General features: G+C 43.5%; 2 protein-coding genes across 4 annotated transcripts; both read right to left on the bottom strand.

The window, feature by feature from the left end:
* Positions 1-930: 930 nt before the first annotated feature.
* Positions 931-12161, bottom strand: phlda1 (pleckstrin homology-like domain, family A, member 1). The gene is made up of 6 exons (XM_088366394.1): positions 11485-12161; positions 10272-10859; positions 8543-8767; positions 6598-6684; positions 4587-4642; positions 931-2013 (listed from the first exon to the last, which is right to left on the bottom strand). Exon 1 carries the CDS (start codon positions 12021-12023, stop codon positions 11526-11528), a length of 498 nt encoding a protein of 165 aa, XP_088222520.1. The 5' UTR covers positions 12024-12161; the 3' UTR covers positions 931-2013; positions 4587-4642; positions 6598-6684; positions 8543-8767; positions 10272-10859; positions 11485-11525.
* Positions 12162-12723: 562 nt separating this feature from the next.
* nap1l1 (nucleosome assembly protein 1-like 1) lies at positions 12724-20122 on the bottom strand. 3 transcript variants are annotated; one of them, XM_088366392.1, is made up of 16 exons: positions 19977-20122; positions 18266-18304; positions 17905-17993; positions 17350-17452; positions 17134-17275; positions 16840-16932; positions 16551-16679; positions 16409-16480; positions 16179-16318; positions 15951-16096; positions 15839-15858; positions 15626-15748; positions 15522-15554; positions 15386-15436; positions 14775-14811; positions 12724-13735 (listed from the first exon to the last, which is right to left on the bottom strand). In XM_088366392.1, the coding sequence occupies exons 2-15, from the start codon at positions 18280-18282 to the stop codon at positions 14806-14808; spliced, it is 1164 nt and encodes a 387-aa protein (XP_088222518.1). In that variant the 5' UTR covers positions 18283-18304; positions 19977-20122; the 3' UTR covers positions 12724-13735; positions 14775-14805. The 3 variants fall into 3 exon arrangements, with proteins under 3 accessions (XP_088222518.1, XP_088222516.1, XP_088222517.1); XM_088366390.1 differs by lacking the exon at positions 14775-14811; XM_088366391.1 differs by lacking the exon at positions 14775-14811 and having other exon boundaries at positions 16852-16932.
* Positions 20123-24318: the final 4196 nt, after the last annotated feature.

Below are 24318 nucleotides of genomic sequence, written 5' to 3'. Positions count from 1 at the left end.
AGGTGTGTGGCAATATTAGAAGCGTCGCGGCGAGGTTACAAGGGGCCCGCAAATGTGTGCATCCATCCTGACAGTGTGAATGGAGTATCATCATTACAGCCTCAGAGGTCCCGGTGGATCATTTTAGCCGCGAGTGTTCACCGCCGATGCCGGGGAAATGTTAATTACCTCGCTCAGCATCGGCAAAACGAGACACACACACAGGTCCGCTGTGTATGCGAGTGTCCTTCTTCCGTAGACAGCAGACGAACGACCGTGTGAGTTCAAATGCTAACTTTTGAAATTGTTTCAAAAGGCTTGGTGAGTATTTGGAAAAATTGTTACCCTAATTTGATGAAGCATTTATTGGTGTCGACTCGCCAACTGTAGCTTCTAATTCTCTGCCATTATGACTGTCAACCCAAATAAATGTCTGAGCACCTCATATTATATACAGTAAGCTACAAAACAATCTCGTTTTCAAATCAAACGAGTGAAAACTGGTCAAATATTTCAAAAAAGATATTAAAAGTGAAGACAATTTGCAATTCTAGTGATGACACACGAATTTGATGCACAATTGGTCCTCGTGGGCTACATAAAATGATGTGGCGGGCCGTATGTGGGCCCCCGGGCCTTGAGTTTGACACCGGTGCCTTAAAGCAAGAAAAAAAATATATTGAAAACAGAGTGAAGCAGCAGCAGAAGCAGCAGCTGTTGCTCCGAGCATAAATTCTGCATCAAAGTTGTGCTGTACATACAATGAGCTCTCTTGTGTCTTCTGGAGGCAAACATGGAGTAAATAACATATTTTTTTCCATGCATTAACATGAATAGCCCTCTTTCTAAACGGCGATGTTAAAATAAATTCATTTTTTTCAAATTCATTCAGTACGACGAGTCACGCTAATCTAAAAATACATTCCAATCAGCAAAACAACTCAATCACAATTACTGACAAAAGAGCGGACAAATGTCCCTTTATTAGCGGATACTGTCCGAGGCGTAATTCATAGCGCATTTGGCTAAGGGCTAATGTCCAGTTGACAATGCTGCCCCAGTTTAGAGTGTTGGCGTGCAAAGAGTACACACAAAGCTGAGTTTGAGGAGAATGTCATTACAGTAGCTTGACTTTGACTTGATAGAAAGGGAAGGGCGGGGGAAAGCGAGAACACGACACATGACCAGTGCAAACAGGCTGAACTAAAAATATTAAATCACTGGAGAAATATACTTTCACAGAAGTTCCTACTTTTAAGTCATCTACAGAGTAAAACAGGGTCATAATCGACCTCAACAAAATCATGAAAATGTGGCTAAAACTAATATTTGGCTAAAGCCAATATTTTCTTTAAAGGCTAGCTTAAAAGCGACCTCCATTAGTGTACCGCAATTTACATGTATCAGGTATCGACCAACGTCGAGAGAACCGATACCGTGAAATAAGGGCGGTATCGCTACTCGGCCATCCCTAATCCGATCGACCGTTCTTGTTGATCCACAATGTTTTTGTTGAATTCATTCAAGTCAGCCGCAGCTAACATAACACATCACAGCACACCTTTCACCCCTAACCCCATCCTTCTGTCGCCCTTTGAACCCTGAGCAGGAAACACGTCCCCCCCTCTGCCCAGACCGCCTTCCCACTTCCCACCCGAGCTGACAGCCAGACAAATGTCTGTCTGCTGCATTTAATCAGAAACGGTTAGTGTCGGCACCATGAAGGATTTGCCACACTGGTAAAGCTGAAACCACATCCTCCTAAGTTATTGCCTTCTCTGTAATTCAGCTGCGGGGTGGGAAGCAGTGGGGGGGAGAACTGGGGATTTATTGCAGCCGTGTGTCTGATAAGAAATTAATGAGTGTGATAAAGCAACTCCGGGCCGCCATACTTCCTCTGCGATCAAACGGAGATGACGCCGCTGAGTCAGAGGGAGCCTTCTGTGGCGCTCACAGCTGTGGCGTCTTGTCTGTTTTGACATTTGTGTTTTTTTATGGTGCATCTGGAGAGGCACTCGTTTCACCGTTTGTTCGCTAGGACAAAAAATCAAATAAAAATACTTCAAACTTACTATTACGGGATGCAATTATCATCTTTGATTAGCAGCCCTCCAACCGTGCAACAACCGATAAGTCACCAGATGCATGGACTTAAAACGAAGACTAAATGCCTCCTTCAAATTGACGACTCCTTTCTCCTACCAAGAAGAGGAGACCATGAAGTGTCATGATCTTCTTAAAGTAAAATCGTAAGGCAGGCTGAAATCACAATTCAATTCAGTTTGACAAAAGTTTCGATATCAGCTCCACACAGTCACGTTTTGCTTCAATACGGCGAGCGGAGAAATATCGATCGGAGCGAAACCTCGCTTGAACGCTCCGCTGATAACGCTAACTAAATGATGGATCGCTCAATAGGATTCCCGAAGAGGCCGTTTAAAACGGATCTCCGCTGTCTGGTCCCAGCGGTGGCCTGGGGCATGTTGACTCTTATCTAGGTGGTATCAAACTGTATCCGTGACTGCAATGGGGGAGGGGCTGCTTCGACGCCTGGGGGTTATTTTCTCAACCGAGTTCCTCACATCTGCCTACTTGCATCTAGCCGCCCCCCCTCCCCCTCCCCCTCCCTCCTCGGTGCCTGTCAAACACGTCAAGCTCGCTCGGCCAATGCAAATGCCTGCTTGGTGTTGATTGATAGAGACAGCTGTTGTCGAAATACAAAACGTTTGGGCCCACACACACACACACGTACACACACAAGGCTGCTTATAGAGGCTGCAACCGGAGCCTGGTGGCAGATTAACGACGTTACTTTCCAATTAGCCCACTCGGCTGGAGAGGAAATGGCTCTTAGTGGCCTTGTGCTTCCTTTCCTCGTTATTTCTACAGTGGCGCGCACGTGTCGGCTTTCTCTGATCTAATTCGAACTTCTAGAGCGCTCCGCACGAGCCAATTGCCTTCACTTCCCTTGGGGTCCTCCTGCAGGACATTTGAGGTCCGGGTCGGCCCCGTGACTTCCAGATGCACGTCGGTGCTTTGAATTTTACCCGTTTCATTACAAACATTGTTAGAGAAGGACTTATTTATACAAAACATTAGATGTTTGAATAAGAACTTTAACTGGAATGTTTCATGTTTATCACCATTTATGGTGTTCCGCAGGGATCCCTCCTTGGGCCCATTTATTTATAAGCTCCTTTTTGCAGCAGATTGCAGAAAATAGAATACCGACGCCCAGGGTATCCTATAGTCGCATATGACTCACTCCACTGCCTTACCACTGGGCTCATAATATAACTGCTGATTCATGGGAACGACCAGCATGTCATTTCAATTCCGGATTTGCTCCACCGGTTGCCCGCACACGTTCAATACAGCTGTTCCCACAATGCCCAGTCTGCATGTTTAAAAGATTAAACGTGTTGAGGTCTACAGCTGTTTGCTCATGCGTACAAATGCTCACTTACCTTGCAGTATTATACGTTTGGGATAAATTATAAGAACAAGGTTGAACTTTTCTTTAAATGTAGTAATGAGCTGACGCGGAGAGCACCGCATTTGGCCGTGACATGAACATGAGCAAGGGGGGATGCTAAATATACATGTCCTTACTAAAATAGGGGGAAACCCAGAAGCTGGACCGGGGCTGTGAGTTAATACTGTCAGAATGTCCTTGAGTGGATCCGCGTTTCCGTTTGGTGGCCTGCAATGTGTACAGTACGCGTGACTATCAGGACCTCCTGCTGATAAGGAGCGCAAGCATGACCTCACTCGTGCGGTTATATTTACGACGCCGTGGTTGATACGAGAGGATCAACGCCTCGGTGGTGTCGTTCTGTTTCATCTGCTAGTAAGAGAACGCGCCATGCTTGTTTGTTTGCCGGCGGGGGTTACGCTAAAATGAGATAAGGCCTTAGCGGAGGTCAGCGTTTAAGTTCTCTCGTTTACTTTTGCTAGCAAAGCTTCACAAGCTGTTCATTTTTTGTTGTGGTTGTTTACACCGTCCGAATAATTGTCTTTGCCGCGTGGTCATCTTAGACATGATATTCACTCTCGCCCCAGACTCATTACCCTCGGTTGCCGTAGCAACCATTGGTTATGGAAAAACACTAATGAAGCATGCAAGGCCGCTATCATGCCACTCTCCTAAGATGCCAAAAACCCAAATAAATAATTTGTTCGTTATTAAAAATACTCCTGCCATGTCATAATAAAAGTGGTTGTTTGCAAGATTATCGCCGAATGTTTCTCACATTGTCTCGCTGAGTCTTATCATCTCTATAAATCTCACTGCGATATTAAATAAACAGGCAGGGTATGTTTGAACAGCTACGCATCCTAAAAAGACAATAACACATATTTATTCATCGCTATAGCGATGGCTGCGTTCTCCGCCGGTGAGCCCAAGTCAGCTCAGATGGCATGCACGCATCACAGCTATGATTTATTCAGATTAAGGCGAGCCAGTCTTGAGTTTTATGTTGACTGCGATTATATTTCCTGCTGTTTTCTTCTAGCTACACCGGCACCTCAATATTTTGATTGTAATAAATCAATATTTAATTGGGTTAAGCATTTCATGTTTTAGTATTGGATTGACAGCTCACCCGCTTTTTGGTCTTCGTGGAAAAGTGGCCAAGCTTGAGCGAGTCCTCAAGTTAATCTGCGGGGACACAGAGAGCAGCCAGACTCTGATTAGTGATTTTTTTTTGGGCTCAATATATATTGTATTCTCCTGGGGTTACTGTGACCCTGTGCCAAATTAAAATGAGCTCCTCCAAAAGCGAGATTCGTGACAACCGCTCAAAAAAACAACATTATGCCTTTGCCCTACTTGCGCTGGTTGCAGAAGGACGGAAACGTCTGCATGAGGCCGGAGTTAATGATTTATTCAGTGGAGTAAATTGCGAGACGCGCGCTGTGTTTTGCTGAGGAGCTGAATTCAGAAGCGCAATTTTTTTTTCTCTTTAATGTGCGGAAGGATTTTCAGGAGATGAGGGGAGGACACGCTTCTATTTTACCGCAGCTCCCTGTTCCACAAATTGTTTGGAAAGGGTTCTTGCTGTGAAAATTGGGCCTCAATACTCTTCTTTTCAATCTTGGCATTTATCAATGTATTTTTTTTTCTTTATCGGGAGTCTTGGCTGACGATTCATGTCAAAAAAGGAATCCCCTTGGGGGGGGGGGCGCAAAGCTCAAACACTATGAATTTCCCAGGTGGTGACAATCCCCGCGTTTAAATGAACTTCACATAACCGTTGCCGATTTTTGATTCTGGATGAGTCACTGTGCAAGGCTGCGGAACATCCATAAAGCTGACAGTATCGCCAGAGAGGGGGGGGGGGAAGAAAAAAATTGGCCCTATAGCTGTCTGCGTGACGGACGTTTTGATTATTACGAGGCGGTTATGAAATATAGGCTGGTGCAGAATCACAAGATGACAAGAGAAAGTGATGAAGTGAGTTAGATTCCAAGGTGACAATGAACAAAGCCTCCATATTCTTTTGAGTCCCCGCCCCCTCCCCCATCAACCCTCCACTCATCACTTCCCACTCATCGTGCCGCACTCCATCCCATCTGCGAAGGCCTCGGACGCCTGGTGGCATCGCGCAAGTGAGCATCCGACACTCTATTTTCCCCGAGAGCGTCGCTGGAGGATTTTCAGGGATTGGGGGGGGTTGGAATTAGAGGGAGACAAAATATGAGAGGATCAAGATGAGAGCAAGAATGACATCATGGGGAAGAACACCAGAGGAAGTAAGCAAAGACCAGACGTGTCAGGTGGAATCCAAAGAACAAAAAAGGATGCAACCCCCAATGGATTGCGAGATTTTATTTAAATGTGTCCCAGACTAAAATGTCCGCGAAGCATTACATTGTAACTCAAATCATCTTTCCGCATTGAAATAAATGGAAATGCCATTAATATGTTCTAGTACTCCGAGGGACACACTCAAAAAGGTCAATTTTTCGGCATGTGGTCATCAGTGGACACGGTGCCCTTGACAAAACATCCATGTCATGGGAGGTAAGATGGAGCAATGGAAACGTGTTGTCATGAGGTTGATCCAGATTTACACAGCTTCACAGGGATGAGGCTAAGAAGCTAATATGAGAGCCTGAACTTTACGGAGACCCCCTCAGCTGACTACACTACATGAGCAGCTTTTTCCATCACTCCCGAGGACTTAAATAAAGTATATGAATTTGCAGTGGATATAAAAAGTCTGCACACCCCCGTTCAACCCCCAGGTTTTTTATATTAAGAAATAAGAGATTTTACCTTTGGCGACGTTACCCGAGAATAAACAACTAAAATAGTGTGGTAGCGCGTGTGCACACAATCCTCCAGTTTAATTGGGCTGTGAGAAATAACCACTTCTAAATACAGCCACATCCGAATTCTAAGAGGGTGTGCACACTTATCCAACCACTACCCTCGTTGCCTATTTTCACTTCCCAAAGATAAGTTAGACAACCTTAACGGTGCAAACGAAGTTTTAAAATGATATACTGTATCCTGTTTCATTTAAAAAGGGGTGTGTAGACTTTTCTGCCCAGTGTATATTTACATATTATTATGTGTGACATTTCTCATTCATATCATTACGAGCCTACCGATGTCGCCGCAGCTTGGAGATTGTCTCAGTGTTGCCCACGCACTTTCCCATGAAGTAAAGCGGGCATCCCGGCAAAACAGCCCACCTGACGATAAAAAACAATACAGATCAGCCATCATGCGAGGAGACAGATTAGAAGAATGTCAAGCGTGTTGCAATAACAAAAGGCTGCAATTTTCAACAAATGTCAGTGTCATATACCTTGAAAGGATACAAAAAAAATTATGTATTTCTTACAGTATGCACACACAATTCTTATGCTACATAAAATGCACTCTAAGTGGCTATTATATAATGTACTTATTTGAATCGACTTATTTCCTGGTTGGACGGAGAGAAGGTCCATTTGTTTTACACACAGCCTGAAGCCATCCATTTGCATTAACTGCTGTTTGGCTCCTGGAAGATAATCCTGCTGTTACGACGGCGTTATCACGCACAAAAAGAGGAAGTGAGCATTTCACACAAACAAGTCGGAGGACGGCACCTGGCGACGAGGCAGCTGTGACCTTGAGGGGAGGGAAGGTAGGTTGGTTGGGAACGTTTTGGCTATGCCAGACTGTCGTTATCGCCGGCAGACATTGTGTCACCTGCGGGTGTGTGGGGAAGGGCGTGTGTGTTTTTGTGTTTGCAGTTGAAACCCCTTGCACGTCCACCATGTGTGTGTGTTAAAAAAAAAAAAACACCACCACAACTGTCTATATGCGAGACAAATACCCAGTAATATCGTATTAAGCCCAGTTAATTAAGTGATATTTTCACTTAACACTAGAGGGAGCCGTTGTTCCTCGAGTGTTCGCAATACCGCGCAATGCGAATCACTGATTTCAATAAGCGCCATTTAGATGCATCCGAGCAGATGGCAAGGAAGCGCTTCTGTATTTCATTGCGGCATTTCACCCTATACCCAGCTTGCTAATGGCTAATTAGCTCAAGTAGAACGAATCAGCGTTTCGAAAGGCAGGCTGATGTACGCCATTATCCACTCGGCAGTGTCATTATCGTTTGGCTCCGATTATGATGACCTATAGCTGTATAAAATAACACTGAAGAAAAAAATACACAACCGCCTATCACGCACCTGCATGGGTGTCGCGTGGGAACAATCTGTTGACCCAGATGTCCAACAAAAATAATCTCTTCATTTTATTTATTTTTTTTATTATCTATATTGCGTGGTAAAACTAACCCCCCCCCCCCCCCCTCCCCCCGATGGTAGCGTCCAATGTGTCATTACCATGATTATGGTGGTGATTTGGCTTTGTTATAATAACAAGTTCTATTCAGGAAGTGTTGCCTAATTCATATTATCAAGTTGCACATCGACAGGCTTTGTGAGCATCTCCTGACAGCGCCAAGTAGCAGGTGGCAGCACATTATGAATAAGTTCGATCAAGGAAAAAAAAAAAAGAAAATGACGACAGGATGAAATCTCATAAGTAGCTTCTAATTACTTCTCGAGACTGACGCACTCAGGTTTAGACCAAGAGACAGAATGAAACAGCTTTGCTGCTATCCGAAATGATTATGATGAATCATTTCATTAATGTGCCATTATTTTAAACTTTCAAAAGGGACAATTCTAAGGTTGATTTTAATATGAGACCTACACGTGTATATCGAGATATGCTTCCGACCGGGATCAATATGTCGCCAAAGGTCTTGTGCTGCAGTCTTCATAATGTAGAATCAGATTAAAATGGATCCTTGCGCTGTTATTGATCGAAAGGGGTTTTAAAAACATGAGTGCAGTACAGGCAAGAAAAATCAATGGAATACTGAATGAGAATGTCAAAGCATCCATCCCGGGAACATAATTCAGGATTACGTCACACAAAACGCGCTACTGAGATTTTATAAGAGCGATTCAGTCGTGTTTAGGAGCATAACGGAAGCGTCTTTGAGAAGTAATCCCGAATTACATCCATGGCGGCTCCTCTTACCTCACTGGCTCAAATCACAAAGTCGGCGGCGGCGAGGAATACGTCGGAGGTCAGCGCTCGTGCCAAGAAACGCAAACCTGTCGACGACAGCTGTCGCTCCAAAGAGTCGATCAAAGGCGGGACCCCGCTGCCTCCGTTTTGAAATGAGTTGTCAACAGCAGCACGGTGTCACTTAATGATCATGTCCTCTACTCATTTATTTTTTACCTCCTCCAAGGACAAGTGCTGCAAAGGAATAAACTGGGTTAACAATTTCAACATTGTAAATGACATTAAACCTCCATTTAAAAACAATACAGCGCTGCCAGATGAATTCAAACTTACTAAGTCTGACAACCAGAGCTTGAAATAGCAAAGCAGCCCCAGAACCGAACTAAGTTTGGGGGGGGTTGTTGTGCTACCACGACGACACCAAAAAGCACTTAAACACAAATGGTGATGATTCAAGTCGGCAGTCGAGTATTAGAAGTGACAAGCTCGGCCAGCCGGCAGCCACGAAGCCTTCGCGTGTCACAAAAGATGTCGTCACCGCGTGCCGCGTTTAATCGAATTAACCCGGATTCGTGAGGTTTTTGACACGCCACACTGGTGGCGCTTTATCTGAGAGGCAGCAACTGGCAGAGAAACCCGATCCCCCGCACTACTTTTAAACTCGGAAATGAAGTGGGCTGCAAAAACATAAAAGCGGAGCGAGCGTTGACCTGAATGAACCAGCTTGGGGAAAAAAAAGAAACATGAACGCGGTTTACCTCTTCATATTTTTTTTAATGGAATGTATCATTTGGAGGTATGAAAATATATTTGGAAGTAAAAGAAAATGGACGGGAGCAGAGAGGCAGGTCAGTGGGGTGCAGCGAAGGCGAGATAAAGGGCAGAACTGTTACCCCGCGTGAGAGAGATGACAACAACGCTAAGGCATGTGTTAATTTGGCCGCTGTACACTCTTGAAAAGCATTCACACGATCAACTGGGAAATCAACACATAGCCGCCTTGTGAAGTAAGACCGTTTGAAATTGCTGCCAATTATGACACACATCTCTAAATAACTTGAATAAGGGTTAATGCCTTGCACAAGGGTTTAAAAATTGTTTTGAACTAACTGGCAGTTGCGGACTGTTTTGGAGAGAGACTGTGCTTTAAAACAATTTTTTTTCAAAAAACGGCAGAGGCGAGGCTCACAACCGGGCAAAATAGCTGGAGCTTGCTAAACAGTGACTCGTATAGGCGCATAATATGATTATTTATACAAATTCTGTAGATACCATTTTAGGTCACAAAAATAAATGTGAATAGGGTATAATTAAAAATGTCTCCTGCGTTACCGGTGGAATATAATTCATTGAAAACTATCATAACAATGGGACAATGAGTCACTGTTCCAAATAGTAAGCTCATTTGTAGTTGTAAGATTTGAAATGAGCATATTAGTAATAGTTTAAAATGCCACAGCGAGCAATTTATAAACCCTTCATCCAGACACCGAAAATAACTGCACTTGTTTGAAATATAAGCACAGAGTCTTCAAATAGAAAAATTATGAAAACGTGTCATAATATATTAGTAATTTAAAAACAGATAAAACACAAATTTGTCGGGGAAGGTGATGGTATAATGATGGGACAAGCGCTAGCTAGGTGCTAAACACACAAGTAGTTAGCACCAGGCTAACGCTACAAATAATAATAAATATGAAATTGTTAACATATGAAAAGAGTTAACTAAACTCACATTCCGCGTTTGACTCTTGTGAAGGGGCGTTTCGTCAGTTGAGCTAACATGCTACCTGCTCATGGACGAGCGCAGCCATATTGGATGTGACGGATGTTAATCAACAAAATGGCGGCGTTCGATCAGATTCTCACAGCACCCCGACCACCACTCAACTCCCGTAGCTTGAACATAATACTCATCGGTTCATTGTCGAACATCAGATTTAAGACTTCCACTCAGGCTACCGTGGCTAATTATCCCATTCATTTAAACAAGCAAAATTGCGTCTGAAAATGAATCTTTGGTTCGATGATGACGACCTACCTGCTAATAAGACAACCACAGTACAAATAAAGGCTTATTTCCAATAACAGACATCGCATTGCACACACTCATAGAAAAAAATATATACATGTCTAATAAATAACTCAACAGTCCACCGCACTTTGTTTTCTCACATGCTTTTTAGTTAGTCCATGAGTCTTTAGGGGAGGAAGTCCGTGAGGGGCTCCATGGCAACATGGGTGGGTGGGGTGGGCTTGTCCTCGTGTTGATGCGACTATGGTGGGTGGGGAGTCGATATTTATCGCCCAGTGTCCAATTAACCTGTGGACAGAATCAATTAGACACACTGCTAAAAATTAGACTGAATATTATAAAAACTATTAACCAGTCTGGACAAAAGGGTTCCCAAGGAAATTGTGGCGGGTGAGGCTATTTTTAACCAATTTACTGGATGTATATTAGCTTTAATTAACTTTACGAACATGCAATTAAATTCCCAGTTTGGTAGAAATGTAACATGGAAAATGTTTAAAAGTGAAATTACATGTATGTACTGTAGGTGGCAGTATAGCGACACAAATAAAGGTAAATTGTTCTCGCGTGAAAACACCTGCACAGGTGAAAATACTATTGCATATCGTTTCAAATAAGGGCAATATTACGTTATAAATCTTTCTACAGTTTCGTCATTGGATTGACCGATACACATGAGAGAACTCAAGGAACTTTATGAATAGTTGTTTGGCTATCATTCTATATATACAGTAGTATAGTGGGCCTAAGTGTTCATCATGTAAGAGGTGTTTTTTTTAAACACTACGAGTTAGGTCGTCGACAGCCAGGGAATCCAAAATCAAAGGTACCAGGACCAGATCCAATTCACATGGGGATTCCTCAAGTCGTCCCCAGACCCCCCCCCCCCCCTCCCTTTTTTTTTTCTTCTTACCGCAAACGGCGCATGAATGTCCGCCTGACTTGCCGGGCAGGTCACGCAACGTTCGGCGAGCTCCGCAAGGTCTTGTGGCTCTGTCCGGGCATGTGCACGACGAGCAGCTGCTGCTTCTGCCGGGTGGACTTAACCGCAAGGATGGCCTGGCGGTTCTTGTACTGGACCATCTGCAGGGTGATCTCCGCGTTCCAGCCCTCGTCCTGCGGGCACCTGAAGTCGATCTCCTTCCCTTCGGACATGACCACGGTGAAGTAGACGTACTTGCCCTTGCGCTCCACGCAGTCCACGGTCTTCATGTTGGCGAAGTGGAGCTCCTTGACTTTACCCGCGTCTTCTCCGCGGTGGTGGTGATGGTTGTGGTGCGGTTGCGGCGGTTGCTGCTGCTGCTGGAGGTGATGATCGTGCTGCTTGGGCGGCAGCAGCAGCACGCCGTCCTCGGTCAGGACGCACAGCTTCTTCTTCCACAGCTGGAGCAGGCCGTCGCTCCTCTTCTCCAGCACGCCTTCCTTGAACACCTTCCTGCCGTTTTCCAACATGCTCACTCCGAGCCTGCCACTTTTTTTTCCTTCCTGGGGAGAGGGCACAGACGCGGAGGTCTACCCCGGAGAAGATGAAGGCATACGTGACGGCTGGCCAGGTCGGTTGTAATGGAAGTGGAGGTTGGGTGGGCTTGCCTGGTTGCCTGAGACGGGCGGGGGAGGGGTCCGTAGATGAACCGCCCACACCAGAAAGCGACCCAATCTACTACAAAATCAAACAAATAGAACTGGAGATACACGTGGGCCACTTTAATAGCTACTTTGTTTGAGCAATGTCTTTAATTTAACAATTCTCCAAACAAAATTGGTTAATTTCTTCATCCCTTACATAACTTGATAATTTATTCATTATAAGTACAAAAAATGGTAAACAATTAGTTTCATTATAACCAATTATTAAATTCTGAACCTATATCCACCATAACAATTATCTTCTGTTCTATTAGAATGACAAAATTCAATTGATCTTCAATGAATTATTAAACACACGATTACATTATAGAATTATTTTAAATGTTTCCTTTTAGCATCATCCAAATGAAAATAGTATTTTTTTTGTGTTCAGTTCATTGTTCTGTTCTATACGCTTATTTAAATCTCATTTTAGTTTGCGCGGCTCTTAAGGGCAACAGCGCCCTCTGCTGACTATAGGCTGAACTTCAGGTGCAATAAAATAATTCAAAACTTGTCATTTCGGTCATGTTTAACGGATTTAATCATGAACATACACATACAATAATTGAGTACATTATTTTTTTTTTTGTAGCATAGCGATTTGCCCAGACAACAGCTGCTGTCCAGGCAAAATTTGCCATTTTAGCAACGGAAATAGTTGCCCTCCTGGTTTTGAATATTGCTCCTGTGGCCTTTTAGGGGGTGCACTAAAAACAGTGGGATGGATGAAGTAAGGTAGAGAAGAGGGCCACATGAGGGGCAGGGAGTGTTTACTTGCCGCACATTCCCCTCGCTTTCATTCACAGTGATCAAAACGAGTTCTGTCGTCAGTAACGAGCGATACAGGAGGCAAGTGAGATGTAGTGCTACCAAGTGCCAAAAAAAAAGAGACCAGTTCGCTTGTTAAGTCCTATGGGGGGGCGACGCCTGAAGCACAAAATGGTGGACCCTTGTAGTTAGTTTCATACCCTGGTTTTTGTTAAATTCCTTGAGTGTTTCACCAATGGACCCCAATTGTGTTGTTTACTGGAATGTTTTGGTAGATGAGTAAGAACTGTACAGCCGAAGCGCTATATGAAGGGGGGGGGGGGGGGGGGGGTGATCTGGTTGCAATCACAGCTGTTGTCTAAGAGCAAATACCACAAAAAGACTTCACAAGAACTAGTTTAGCGGTGAAGATCATGCTTTTTTTTTTTTATCCTTTCTAATGTACAGAGAAGAAAAACAGGTCTAGTAAAATACTATATAACGAGCCACACGGCTCAAAGTATTGTTACCGTGTTTTTATTGAGGTTCTTTTGTAAAGAAAACCTTGAAACCTTCAAATTGTCTACCAAGAAAAATACAAAAACATTATAAGGCGGTAAGTTACTAGTTCTTTTTTTTGTAATATATATATTTATATATGTACGTTTTCCCCCGGGTTTTTTTTTTTTTTTTTTTTAAATGAAGTTGTTAACAGTGCAGTTGGATCCTGGAGGCAGCGAGGCCACACTTCACTGAGACTTGCACTCAGCTGGAGAAGCCGCGTCCTTCTGCAAGAGACCAACAAGACCACGACATTGAGCAGAGGTACCACAAACAACTACTCCAAACAAAGCTAGTAAAAAAAAAAGCCTAAAAGAAACTATTATTCCCTCGCCAAAATGTTAACCGCTTTGAGTTTAATGGAGTCGAGAATTCTTCTGTTTATTCTGCATAAAATATTCCCTTCAGTAAAAGCTTATTTTAATTGCTCCAGTTTAATTTAACTGAATTTGTGGAGGACGGGGAATGACCCCAGAGGTCCACTCAAAAAGATTTTTAGTTGCGATTTATTTAAAAGCCAGGAGATAGTGACACTTTTTTTTTTTAATTCGACAAGACTATGTCGGCTTGTCTAAAAATACTCATTATTATATTAATGGCTTGAGTTTGTAGTGTGAATCTGACGGTAAATCTAATTTCAGGCTCCTGTACTTTGAGACACACGGGAGAGTGAACAGCACTCAAGTTGTGCAGTCGCGGCCAAATGGAAACGGGGTGTTGCAAAGCGTGCGTTGGCATTAATTAAAGTCTCATCACCGTGCGGCTGGGGCAACCTTCCAGAGGTGATGGCAAGTTTTCTATGGCCGTGTGCCATCCACACTGGAAATACATTGGAAGCTGCTCAACGTCTCCAGTGTTTAATCTGCAGCGACTATTTTGGGGGTGAGCTTTCAATTTTTTTATTTTCTGTGGTTCGAAGCACTTTGCAGCTATTGGTGAGGATTAAAATTCAATGATGAAAATGGATCAACGATGTTTCAAAAGCACGCAGCCATTGACAGAAAGCAAACAATGCTGGCAAAACAAAAAAAAAATAAATCAAAATGACTGGAACATGAACAGAAAAACTAGCTTCAACATACAGGTACAAATGCAGAGCGCACTATGGGTTAAACTTAACCAAAAAAAACCAAACCAATGAGTTAGTGAGGGAGGGGGGGGCACGGCAGCAAGACAGATGAAAATGAAGACAGCCATTTTTTTTTTTAAAAGGTGAAGGGTTGGGGTGGCGATGTAGTAAGCCGACAGTTGACAAGCTGTACCTACCAGGACAGGGTTATTTTTCTACTGTCACCACTTAAACCTAGTGAGGAAAAATTTAAAGAGGAGCTGACAAAGTATGCCAAAAAACGTGACCGATCACAGATGAAGACAACAATGATGGAAAAGGAGAATGCAAAACAAACAAAAAAAAAAAAAAATGGGCATCGTACAGGGTCAAGAGCAGCATGCCGGTTCATGTGGTGACGACCCAATTAGTGGATGTGGCAGTTTTCTGCTTTTAGCAAATCCGGCGATGAGGACAGTTGTGTTCAGAATAATAACGTCGGGGTCAAAATCGAAAAGCAAATGTGCATTTTCACAGAATGCCTTTTTAAAAAAAAAAAAAAAAAATAGAGCTGCTTGCCTCCTATTACTATTGTGAACACAACCGAAAAATGTTACGTGGTTAAAATTGTCGTTTTAGCCCAAGAGTCAAATGACGATGACAAGCAATGAGATGCAGTATGGATTCTGACAAAAGCGGTGCTCAGTCGACCAGAGGTTTGAATGTGCAATGGAGGGACGTTCAAACTCATGACCCCGGGGAAAGGTTTTTAAAAAGTGCAGAGATGTCGCAAGCGAGGAGTCGAGCGGTGCCGCGCGAGGGATCTCACCTTGGGATCGTAGTCGGGATCGTTCTCCTCGTCGGCTTCCTCCTCGCCTTCCTGAATGACACCGGGAGAAGAGCGGTTTTACCGGCCGTGCTGACTTAAACTTGGCCATTTTATTCCGTATCGTGTGTAGGCTCACCTCGTCGTCGGCCTCCTCCCCCTCCTCATCGTACTGCAAAACATACATGCGTGTTCCATCATTGCGTACTCAGTGGAAAAAAATAATAATCATTGACTACTTACGTCGTCATCGTCATCCTCGATGGCCTCTCCCGTGAAGTACAACACGGCCCGGGGAACGATGCGCTCACGGATGAAGTGGCCGATCTCAAAGTCGGCCGTCAGGACTGCCTCGGAATCCTCATCCTGGAGAGAGATCGAGTGACACTCGTTGGCTGACAGAGTATGGAGACAAATGTGGTTATCTTCTTTCTGGGAAAGCGACAAAACACTTACCAACTCTCCATTTTCAGGGACTACAAAAAAAAAAAGAAACAAGAGCATATGTGGTTAAAATTGTCCAAAAAAAAAATGTAATACGTTAATAGTATTCAATTTCTGAGCATACCGTCCGGTGGTGTGAAGAAATTAAAAAAGGAGTCGTTGGGGACCGTTTTGGTGACGGTCCGGACTGTGCCTCGGCCCTTGTGCTTCTGCTTCTTCTTGATGGTTTTCAACGTGACGTTCTTGCCCTTTGTCCAGTCGATCGTGGAACTGTGGTGGCAGAGCGACGCAGCTTCAGTATTTAATCCATTCGACAAAACAAAATTATTCTCTGTGGACTTCACATACTCACCCCGTGCATGAAATGATTTCAGGTCCGTCAAAGGAGAAAGGATCGTTCTCGTCGGGCTCTGACCTCATTTTGTAGGTTTTCGTCAACACTGTGTTTGTGAAAAAGTCGTTGGGCTCAAAGTGGAACTCTAAACCGAAGCTCTGCGGAAAAAGAACGAAAAGACCATGGTTATATTTTGGGGGGGGGGGGGGGGGAATAAAAAAAAAACACTAACAGTTGGTATTACTTACCATGGGTTGCCCTGGGTCTGAGTATTTCACTTTGATATCTTGTAAATGTTTGAGGATGGGCTCGTCATGCTCCTGAGAAGACAACAGGGTGAGCCTAGCAGAAGTTGACCAGCAGGGGGAGACAAAGCACAGCCAGGCATACCTGCAGCATGTCACTGAGGAGGTCCACGTTTTTAAACACTGTTAACCAAAACTCCGGGATGCCTTTGGGGTCCTCCTTCTCCTCATCCTTCTTCTCTTCCTCTAGCTTAGCCTTCTCCTTCATCTCATCCTGCAGCAAGGGTGGACATTATTTTTTTTACTGGGAGCACACCTTTGCTTACATTGAACCTTCCACATACCCACAGGCGGACGCAAGAGAAGAATATTAGCAATGACTATGAGGGAGTGGGGGGTCAAGGAAGTCATGCGAGCTTAGACGTCACCTGTACCTGCTTACTTACTGTCAGCTCTTCCTCCTCATCTGCTTTCCACTTGCATTCCTCATCTGTGGGCTCATAAGCTGCTTTGACAATGTCACTTCTCTGCAAGAAAAAGAAAAAAATTTTTTTTACAATTGTTTCTGCTGAGTCATGCTCATCACTTTTGAATGGATGACATGACGGTAGAGGAAGATCCAACTTATATGAAAATAATAAAACAAATAGTCAACAACTGGAAGTTCAAACATTTTTGCATTGTCGGTGAAATTATTGATAAAGACAAGATTACACATTTGAACTTACTTTGTCGAAGAGGGGCTGGTAAAGGGCGGCGTACTTTCTCTCCAGTTCGTGGACGTCCTCGTAGAACTTGGCCTCAATGTGGGCGCACTTCACCTGCAGATTCTTCAGGGCGTTGATGCGTCGCTTCACAACCTTTGGTAAACTAGACAAAAGATGGCGGCAAAATTAATTTGAGACACTTAAGCAGCTTCCGAAGCACCCCAAAATCCTTCTTACCTCTCGATGTACCCTGATGGTGAACCGTTGAGGCCGTCGAGGCCTTCCTGGAGCGCAGCCAGGATCTGTGGATTCTGCATAAGCTGCTCCGTCAGCTGACGAGCTGTGGGCACACGCAAACGCCGTCGGTAAGTGAACAGACAGACTAATTAATTTCCATGGCAGTCTTTAGAAAGAACTAAATGGAGCACGAGCTAAGACTGACTTGGCGCTTGGCTGAAAAGGCAATTAAAATGTTCCCTTTTATTTAACAGTGTGAGCTACAATGCTTTCTGGAGTGTATTTAAAGCAAGTCGAGTAAACACAATCGAGCTCGCGGTTGGGTAACAGCGTTTAAAGTAACAATATGGAGACATTTCGACACCGTATTGCTTTGTGTCCAAGGGACTAAGTGCCTCTGCCGTTGCCATGGCAACCCCGGATTGCTTTCGAAGTGGGCTAAAACACCCCTTGTGTTGTTTCCACGCCTGTGCGGCGCTTCAATATGACTACAAAGATCTGAAAACATTTTTTTAGGTCACCACTGGAGATGTAAGGATTCAAAAATAAATATACCTTTGCTTTTTGAATTTTCTACAGTCTCCTCCTCTTCCACTTCTTCCATATCTTCCATATCTGCCGGGTCAATCGTAGCTTGGTCTTTGCTGTTCGAGGTGGTGGGGGACACAAATAGCCATGTTGTTATTGCAAGGACTGAAACATGACACCATAATACGAGGATGCAGAATTATTCTACATAGCTTCACCATCTGTCATTTTGCATGGAAATAAAGAGTCTTATCAAAATTGAAAACACTTGATGCTTATGATGTGTCCATCTGACATGACTTATTATGCATGTGGGCGTGGCTTCATATGTAAACTTACTCTTGCGGCAGTAAGAAAAAAAAGCTGTCAAAGTTTGACAGACACTCACTTGTCAACGTCTGCCATCTCAGCTGAGGTTCAAGCGATGCTTCAAAAGACAAAAAAGAAAAAACAATGAGTAAGACATAGTTGAATGACAAATGGGCCATCCTGTGAATTATTCATGACTCCAGTCATTGTAGTCCCAAAGTCCATTGTGACAGCGCACAGGAGGCGAGCTTATTTAAATGTGTCAACTGTGCTAACATTTACAGACTTTCCCGATCATCATTTGGATTTAGATGGCGTCTTTTAAATGTCACTCCTTCCCCCAAACATTTAACGCAGGATGCAAGAGAAGGGAGAGAGCAGACTTCCCGGCTTTGTTGAACTCACAACTGTGGGCTGGGTGGTTGAACTGAGGCGACGCTTCGAAAAAGATCAAAAAAACAAAATGTGCCATTTACCTGCTAACCTCTTGAGCAGCACTGCATGCACGCTAGCAGGAATGCTGCTACAATTTTAGCGTAGGTGGTGTGGGAAGCGAGGATGCAGACATTGTGCATGTGATACTCCCCCATGTTATTAATGGGAAAAGTGCTTTGAAAAGCTTTTAGTAGACAGTGGAGCATCCATTTTTCTAATACGGTAATGTGCAAAATGTGATTAGTGAGGCATTTGTAAATAGCGTGAGGGTAAAAAAAATAAGAAATTATGGATATTTTAACTAGGGTAGGGTGATTAAATGTTATCAGACAGGACAATTTATGGGATTTAATTCCGATTAATTGACATTAACACTTGTAACAAGCTAAGTTGGCCTATATAATTGGTGAAATTAGCACTGAATATAAATAAACAAGCCTTGCTAAAAATGTTTTTGGCGTTGTTGTCACTCCGGTGATGTAATCCACAAAGGTTGGATCGATTTTTTTGTTGTGTTTTTCTTATTTTCCAAAAATGACAAGGGAATTTATTTTATTGGGGTGCTTCTACAGGAATGCCAAGTCGACTGGTCCCAAAAGCCCTTTCGCTGCTCCTGCCAGCGACCACGTGTTGCTTGCTCAAGTGGAGCAAACCTTTGCTGACTTACGGGGGGGAGAAAATCTATCGGGTCAAAGTGCAGATCGAGACAATCATAGTCATCGATTGGGAACATACCCGCAAGCTGATTTAGGGGGAAACGACAACCGGGCGGTGTCACGTCCCTGAACCGTGTTCATCCCAACGAGCGACGAGGAGCTAACTTTAGCCACCGGCCTTGCCTTTTGCCCATTGTCGGGTGCACATAGCCTGTTAGCTTAGCAGTACCGAGGGATGCATCGCTACTAAAACACCACGTAGACACTTATTTTATTTTTCGTGTCAGCGTGACATACTTTCAACCTCCTTCCGCCATTATCAATTTACATCGTATGTCTTCCCGCCGTGTTATCGCGTTAGTTTACTTCATCCACGATTACCCCCCCCCCCAAAAAAAAATAAGGTCAACAACAAAATCTTGCAAAGCTTAAACACGGTGACATTTTGCTATTCAGTCGTGAATAATTACAATGTTGGTCGTCATTATCGAATATGGCAGCGTGTCATCTAATCGAACCTTAACATATCATGGAGGAGACGCTCGGTCTCAATGGCTGCTGCTGTCTCACTCAACTAGCTTTAGCCGCCTACCCGCCACTGACGCGGCTTTAAATGTCCATTGTGGTTAAATACAGCTTCGCAAACGGTGACTTAAATAAGCCACCGCTGGTAGGAGAAACACGGACAACGTGGCTTACCGTAGCTATGGAGCCGGCGGCGGGTGCTGCTGGTGAGGCGGGCGCTGCGCAGTGAGTCGGTCCGAAGAGGGGAGGAGGAAAAAGACTCCGCTCGGATGGCGGTAAAAGAGGAGCGTGAGCCCGCCGCCTGCGCTCATATACATCTGACGTCATCACGTAAACGGGCAGTCGCCACGGTAACGCTGCAGGTGGGCGGGGTAATGGTCCGCCGACCACGCCCCCACAAGTTTCAACAAAAATAAAATTAAAAACTAAATAAAAAAAATAAAAAATGCGACATTCTTATAGGTTTGGACACAGTAGAGTTTTTTTTTTAAATTAGACAAATTAGGTCTTATTTGAAGTGGCTCGGGCATCTGGTAAGGATGCCTTCTAGGTCCCCTCCCTGGTGAGGTTTTTATTACGTACATCCCATCAGGAGGAAGCTCCAGGGATGAACCTGGAGAAACTGGATTGGAAAAACCTTGGAAGAACAGGACGAAGTGGCTGGGGAGAAGTCTGGGCGTTCCTGCAAAGAATGGATATTTATTTGGTATTAATGAATCGTTGCCTTTTTACAATATATATAAATATTGCAGGTAGTTGATCATGAGCTATCCTAACTTAGTTAATGGGTTATTCCCTGATACTGAGTATGACTCATAAAAATATTTTTTTTCTGAGTCATACATACCAATGACAGAAAAAGACGTCATGCCAATCTGGAGGCACTTGGTGACATCAGCAAGGCAAGGACACAGGTCGGCATTGAGGTTGCTAAGGACAATTTGCGTAGAAGTGAGATTTAAAGATTTGCTGTCTGTGCCGCGACTGCGCCAGTATTCATCACGGCTCGCATTCCTCGAGGATGTGTCAGTCTCGGGAGGAACAGCTGGCACAGTGACAGAGGTGCACGCACATCCTGTGACAATCAACCTGTAAATTGCCACGACGGTGCTTCCGGTCCACGCTGCATAATGGGTTGTTTAATGTGGCGGCCATTAATTGCAAATGAGGCCTTCGTTAGCCACCGTTAAGCAGTATCGAAGGCGAATCTTATATCCTGACTTAACACTTGACCTCGTTGTTGTTACAAAGATTCACAGCTAGCTAACAATTATCTTACATTCCAAAATACAAAATAAGATCTTTGTCATAATGTCATGTATTGGTAAGATACTTTGTCGTCAGCTTCGTCAGCCTCACGGATGCCAATCCGAGGTCATTTTTCTCCATCTCAGTGGTTTCTGCCGATCCCCTCGTCATCAACATCTTCCGTAAGGAGAGCTGGCCAGAAGCGGTGCCAAATTTAAATATTCATGCTTTGCAACCAGCTCCATGTGCCCCTTCCCCTGAACGATGATGGATATGCCATCTTTTTTCATTTTTTCCTCCCCTCTCGCCCTACTTGCTCGCGTCAGAGAAAATGGATTATGAGGATGGTCCAAACCTCAGCTGGCAGCAGGAAGCAAAGAGAGAAGCTAATATGGACCACGATGACAGATTCTAAAAATCAACCCATGCTTACATCAAATATAGCACGCTAAATATTATAAAACAAAATATAAAGTGATGTCATTTTCTATGTGTTTCTCAGAAGTGTCTTTTTTTTTTCATTGATCAGTCATTTTTTAAATCCCTGGCATTTGTAGGGTGTGTAGACTTTTTATATCCATGGTGGCTCTAACGAGCACTTAAGAGTGAATGTGAAGCAAACTGATTTAGGAAGGGGGGGGGGTCAACTGGCAGCCGCTGCCTGTCCAGCGCTTACACAAGAGGCTTGATAAATACTTAACTAGCCCGTAGCACATGGCGTAAACCCCTGTTGCATAACAAGCAGGGAATAAGATTTGGGAGGCTGATGGGGTGGGGGGTGGGGGATGCGCTTGTATCCAAGGGTTACCAGCCCAGCCGCCAGCTGTGATTCTCTCGGCATTGTCGGCATGTTGCATCACAGGGCGAAGGAAGACTCTTCTTATTATTCCCCTTTTCCGAGAGGTATCGAACGTGTTCTGGAGGGAGGCTTGAAGGTCGGGGCTAAAGTTGCGCTAATCGATAGTGTTAATCATACGAAATTGAATCAAGTGGATCTTTGCCACCTGAAAAAAAAATCAGTGATGGGATTACGTTTGTTCGGCAAAGTTTGAGTCGAGGTGACGTCGCTGATATTTCCCATATTTTGTCGACCGGATAAAAACTAAATAAAAATACAATTCATCATAATCTGACTGCAATTCATGGAATTATTTGGAGCCCGAAAGTCCTCTTGAAATTGCCTGAATGGAAAACGAGATGCCAAAAACGTGATTGAATCGACTTCACTATTCAATAATTTGCCCGATTATTCATTAAAATATTTTTTGGGGTGATTTTTAATCATTTCCTTTACCATTATTTAATTAGATACACCAATAAATACAAAAAATACACACATACATTAAAATTAACCAACAAATTCTGTGCGTTGCTTTAAATCTCAACTGTGACCACCACATTAATGATGAATTAATGATCTTCCCGGGATTTAATGGGATTATTCCTACATAGCATGCACCGACTGCTCAAAATAAAATGGATGGAGATGAAAGAAATCCAAATGATATTTTTCTTCATGCTAGGTTAATCGTTTGCTGTCATTGCTGCAAAAATCCCGCCGCCTCCATTATCGTTAATTAAGAAAAATAAAAATTAAATAACCCGCCGCCCCCTGGTCTCTTGACAGTGTTTAAAAATAGCCCATGGTGAAATGAAAAAGCCTCAGCTTTGTGCTGTCAAGCTGCTCAGTAATCCTGTTCACTGGTGTCACTATACCCACACAGGGCCTGAGCAGGCCCTTCAAAACCAATGACGTTAATCATTACTGTCAGGGATTTAAAATATAATTTTTAAAGTCATTTGAACCACTATAACTTCAGCAAATGACTAAGAAAAGTCTTAAAACCTCTTTACAGCACACTTACAGTACAACACCGAGCCCGGACATAATGATGGACCTGTGTCGGACTTTTCCATTGATGAGCGGCGACCTATGTGGGGGGCCCTCGAAAAAGACAAGTGGGTTGTAATCCCCAGGGTCAATAGAAAGTGCCTGGGTCGGCTCGTTGGGCCGTCATTGTCAGCGGCAAAGGCGGGGTCGGCCTTCAGCAACGTATGTGCTGAATATTGGATAGTGGAATGCTTCAAGCTGGGATTGATGGTTCTGTCTTGTTTTGATGGACAACCAGGCCAATTATGTTATACTCAATTTTCATAATTGCTTTACCCCCCCCAATAAATCATTTGACCAAAAATGAGATCTCCATCTATTTGGTGTTCCCCAGGGATGCATTCTAAGTCCTCTCCTGTTTAATTTGAAATCTAACATCATCTTAAAGCATATTTTTTGTCCCTAGTTTTGAATTACTTTTTTGTTTTACTGTACCTTGGCATATTTCAGTACATACAGGACTGTCTCAGAAAATTTGAATATTGTGATAGTTTTTTATTTTCTGTAATGCAATTAAAAAATGTCATACATTCTGGATTCATTACAAATCAACTGAAATATTGCAAGCCTTTTAATAATTTTTTTTTTTTTTTAATTGCATTACAGAAAATAAAGAACTTTATCACAATATTCAAATTTTCTGAGACAGTCCTATAGAGTAGGATGCATTCAAGATGCCCTTTGCATTAATTCTTTCCTTGAGTGCTTATCTCCAGCAATTTATTTTCCAGGCTCTTTCCTAGGCATTCTAAAACAAAAGCAATCACAAAATAGTCGCCTTCATTTCCGATATTGCCGCATATAGCCACTGCGTTCGGGAGAATCTGTAATGGAAAGTGAGCCCCTCCCCACATCTTCCTCTCCTCCGACTTCATCCACACTGAGTCATCCCCGCCATTCACTCGTGGCAACACTTTCCTCACACGAGTTTACCTTTCTGCTTTTCAAACAAAGAGTGTGGGTGATTTTCGATTTGATCACGCTTATTTAGTCTGAAGCGTGACTGAGACTGTTATCCAGTCCACTTGAAGCACTTTCCCACTGCTATTAATAGCTGTATCCGCATAATGTGGAATATTTTGAGATGCTCACCTGCACAGTATTCTTCCTAACCCCCCCCTCAATCTTTGTTTTTAAATCTTTGTGCTAAGGAAACAGTTGGGAGACAAAATAAAAAACAAATAGCGCTATTGCATTTAAGTTAAAGACAACTGAATTGTATTGAATGAATATTTTGTGCTTGATTTGAAAATGTTTTCCAATTTATGATATGCCAGTACGTCCACGAGTGTAACCAAAGTGACGGCAAACATCTGATAAGGCGACGAGGAGTCAGCAAATTGTCTGCCACACTAGACGGGCGAGCTGGCAACCGGA

The sequence above is a fragment of the Syngnathus floridae genome, chromosome 22 (genome assembly GCF_059516105.1).
Source record: "Syngnathus floridae isolate MCC-2025c chromosome 22, RoL_Sflo_1.0, whole genome shotgun sequence".
Taxonomy (NCBI): Eukaryota; Metazoa; Chordata; class Actinopteri; order Syngnathiformes; family Syngnathidae; genus Syngnathus; species Syngnathus floridae.
The sequence above is the reverse complement of the archived record's forward strand: the minus strand, read 5'-3'. Positions and strand labels throughout refer to the sequence as shown.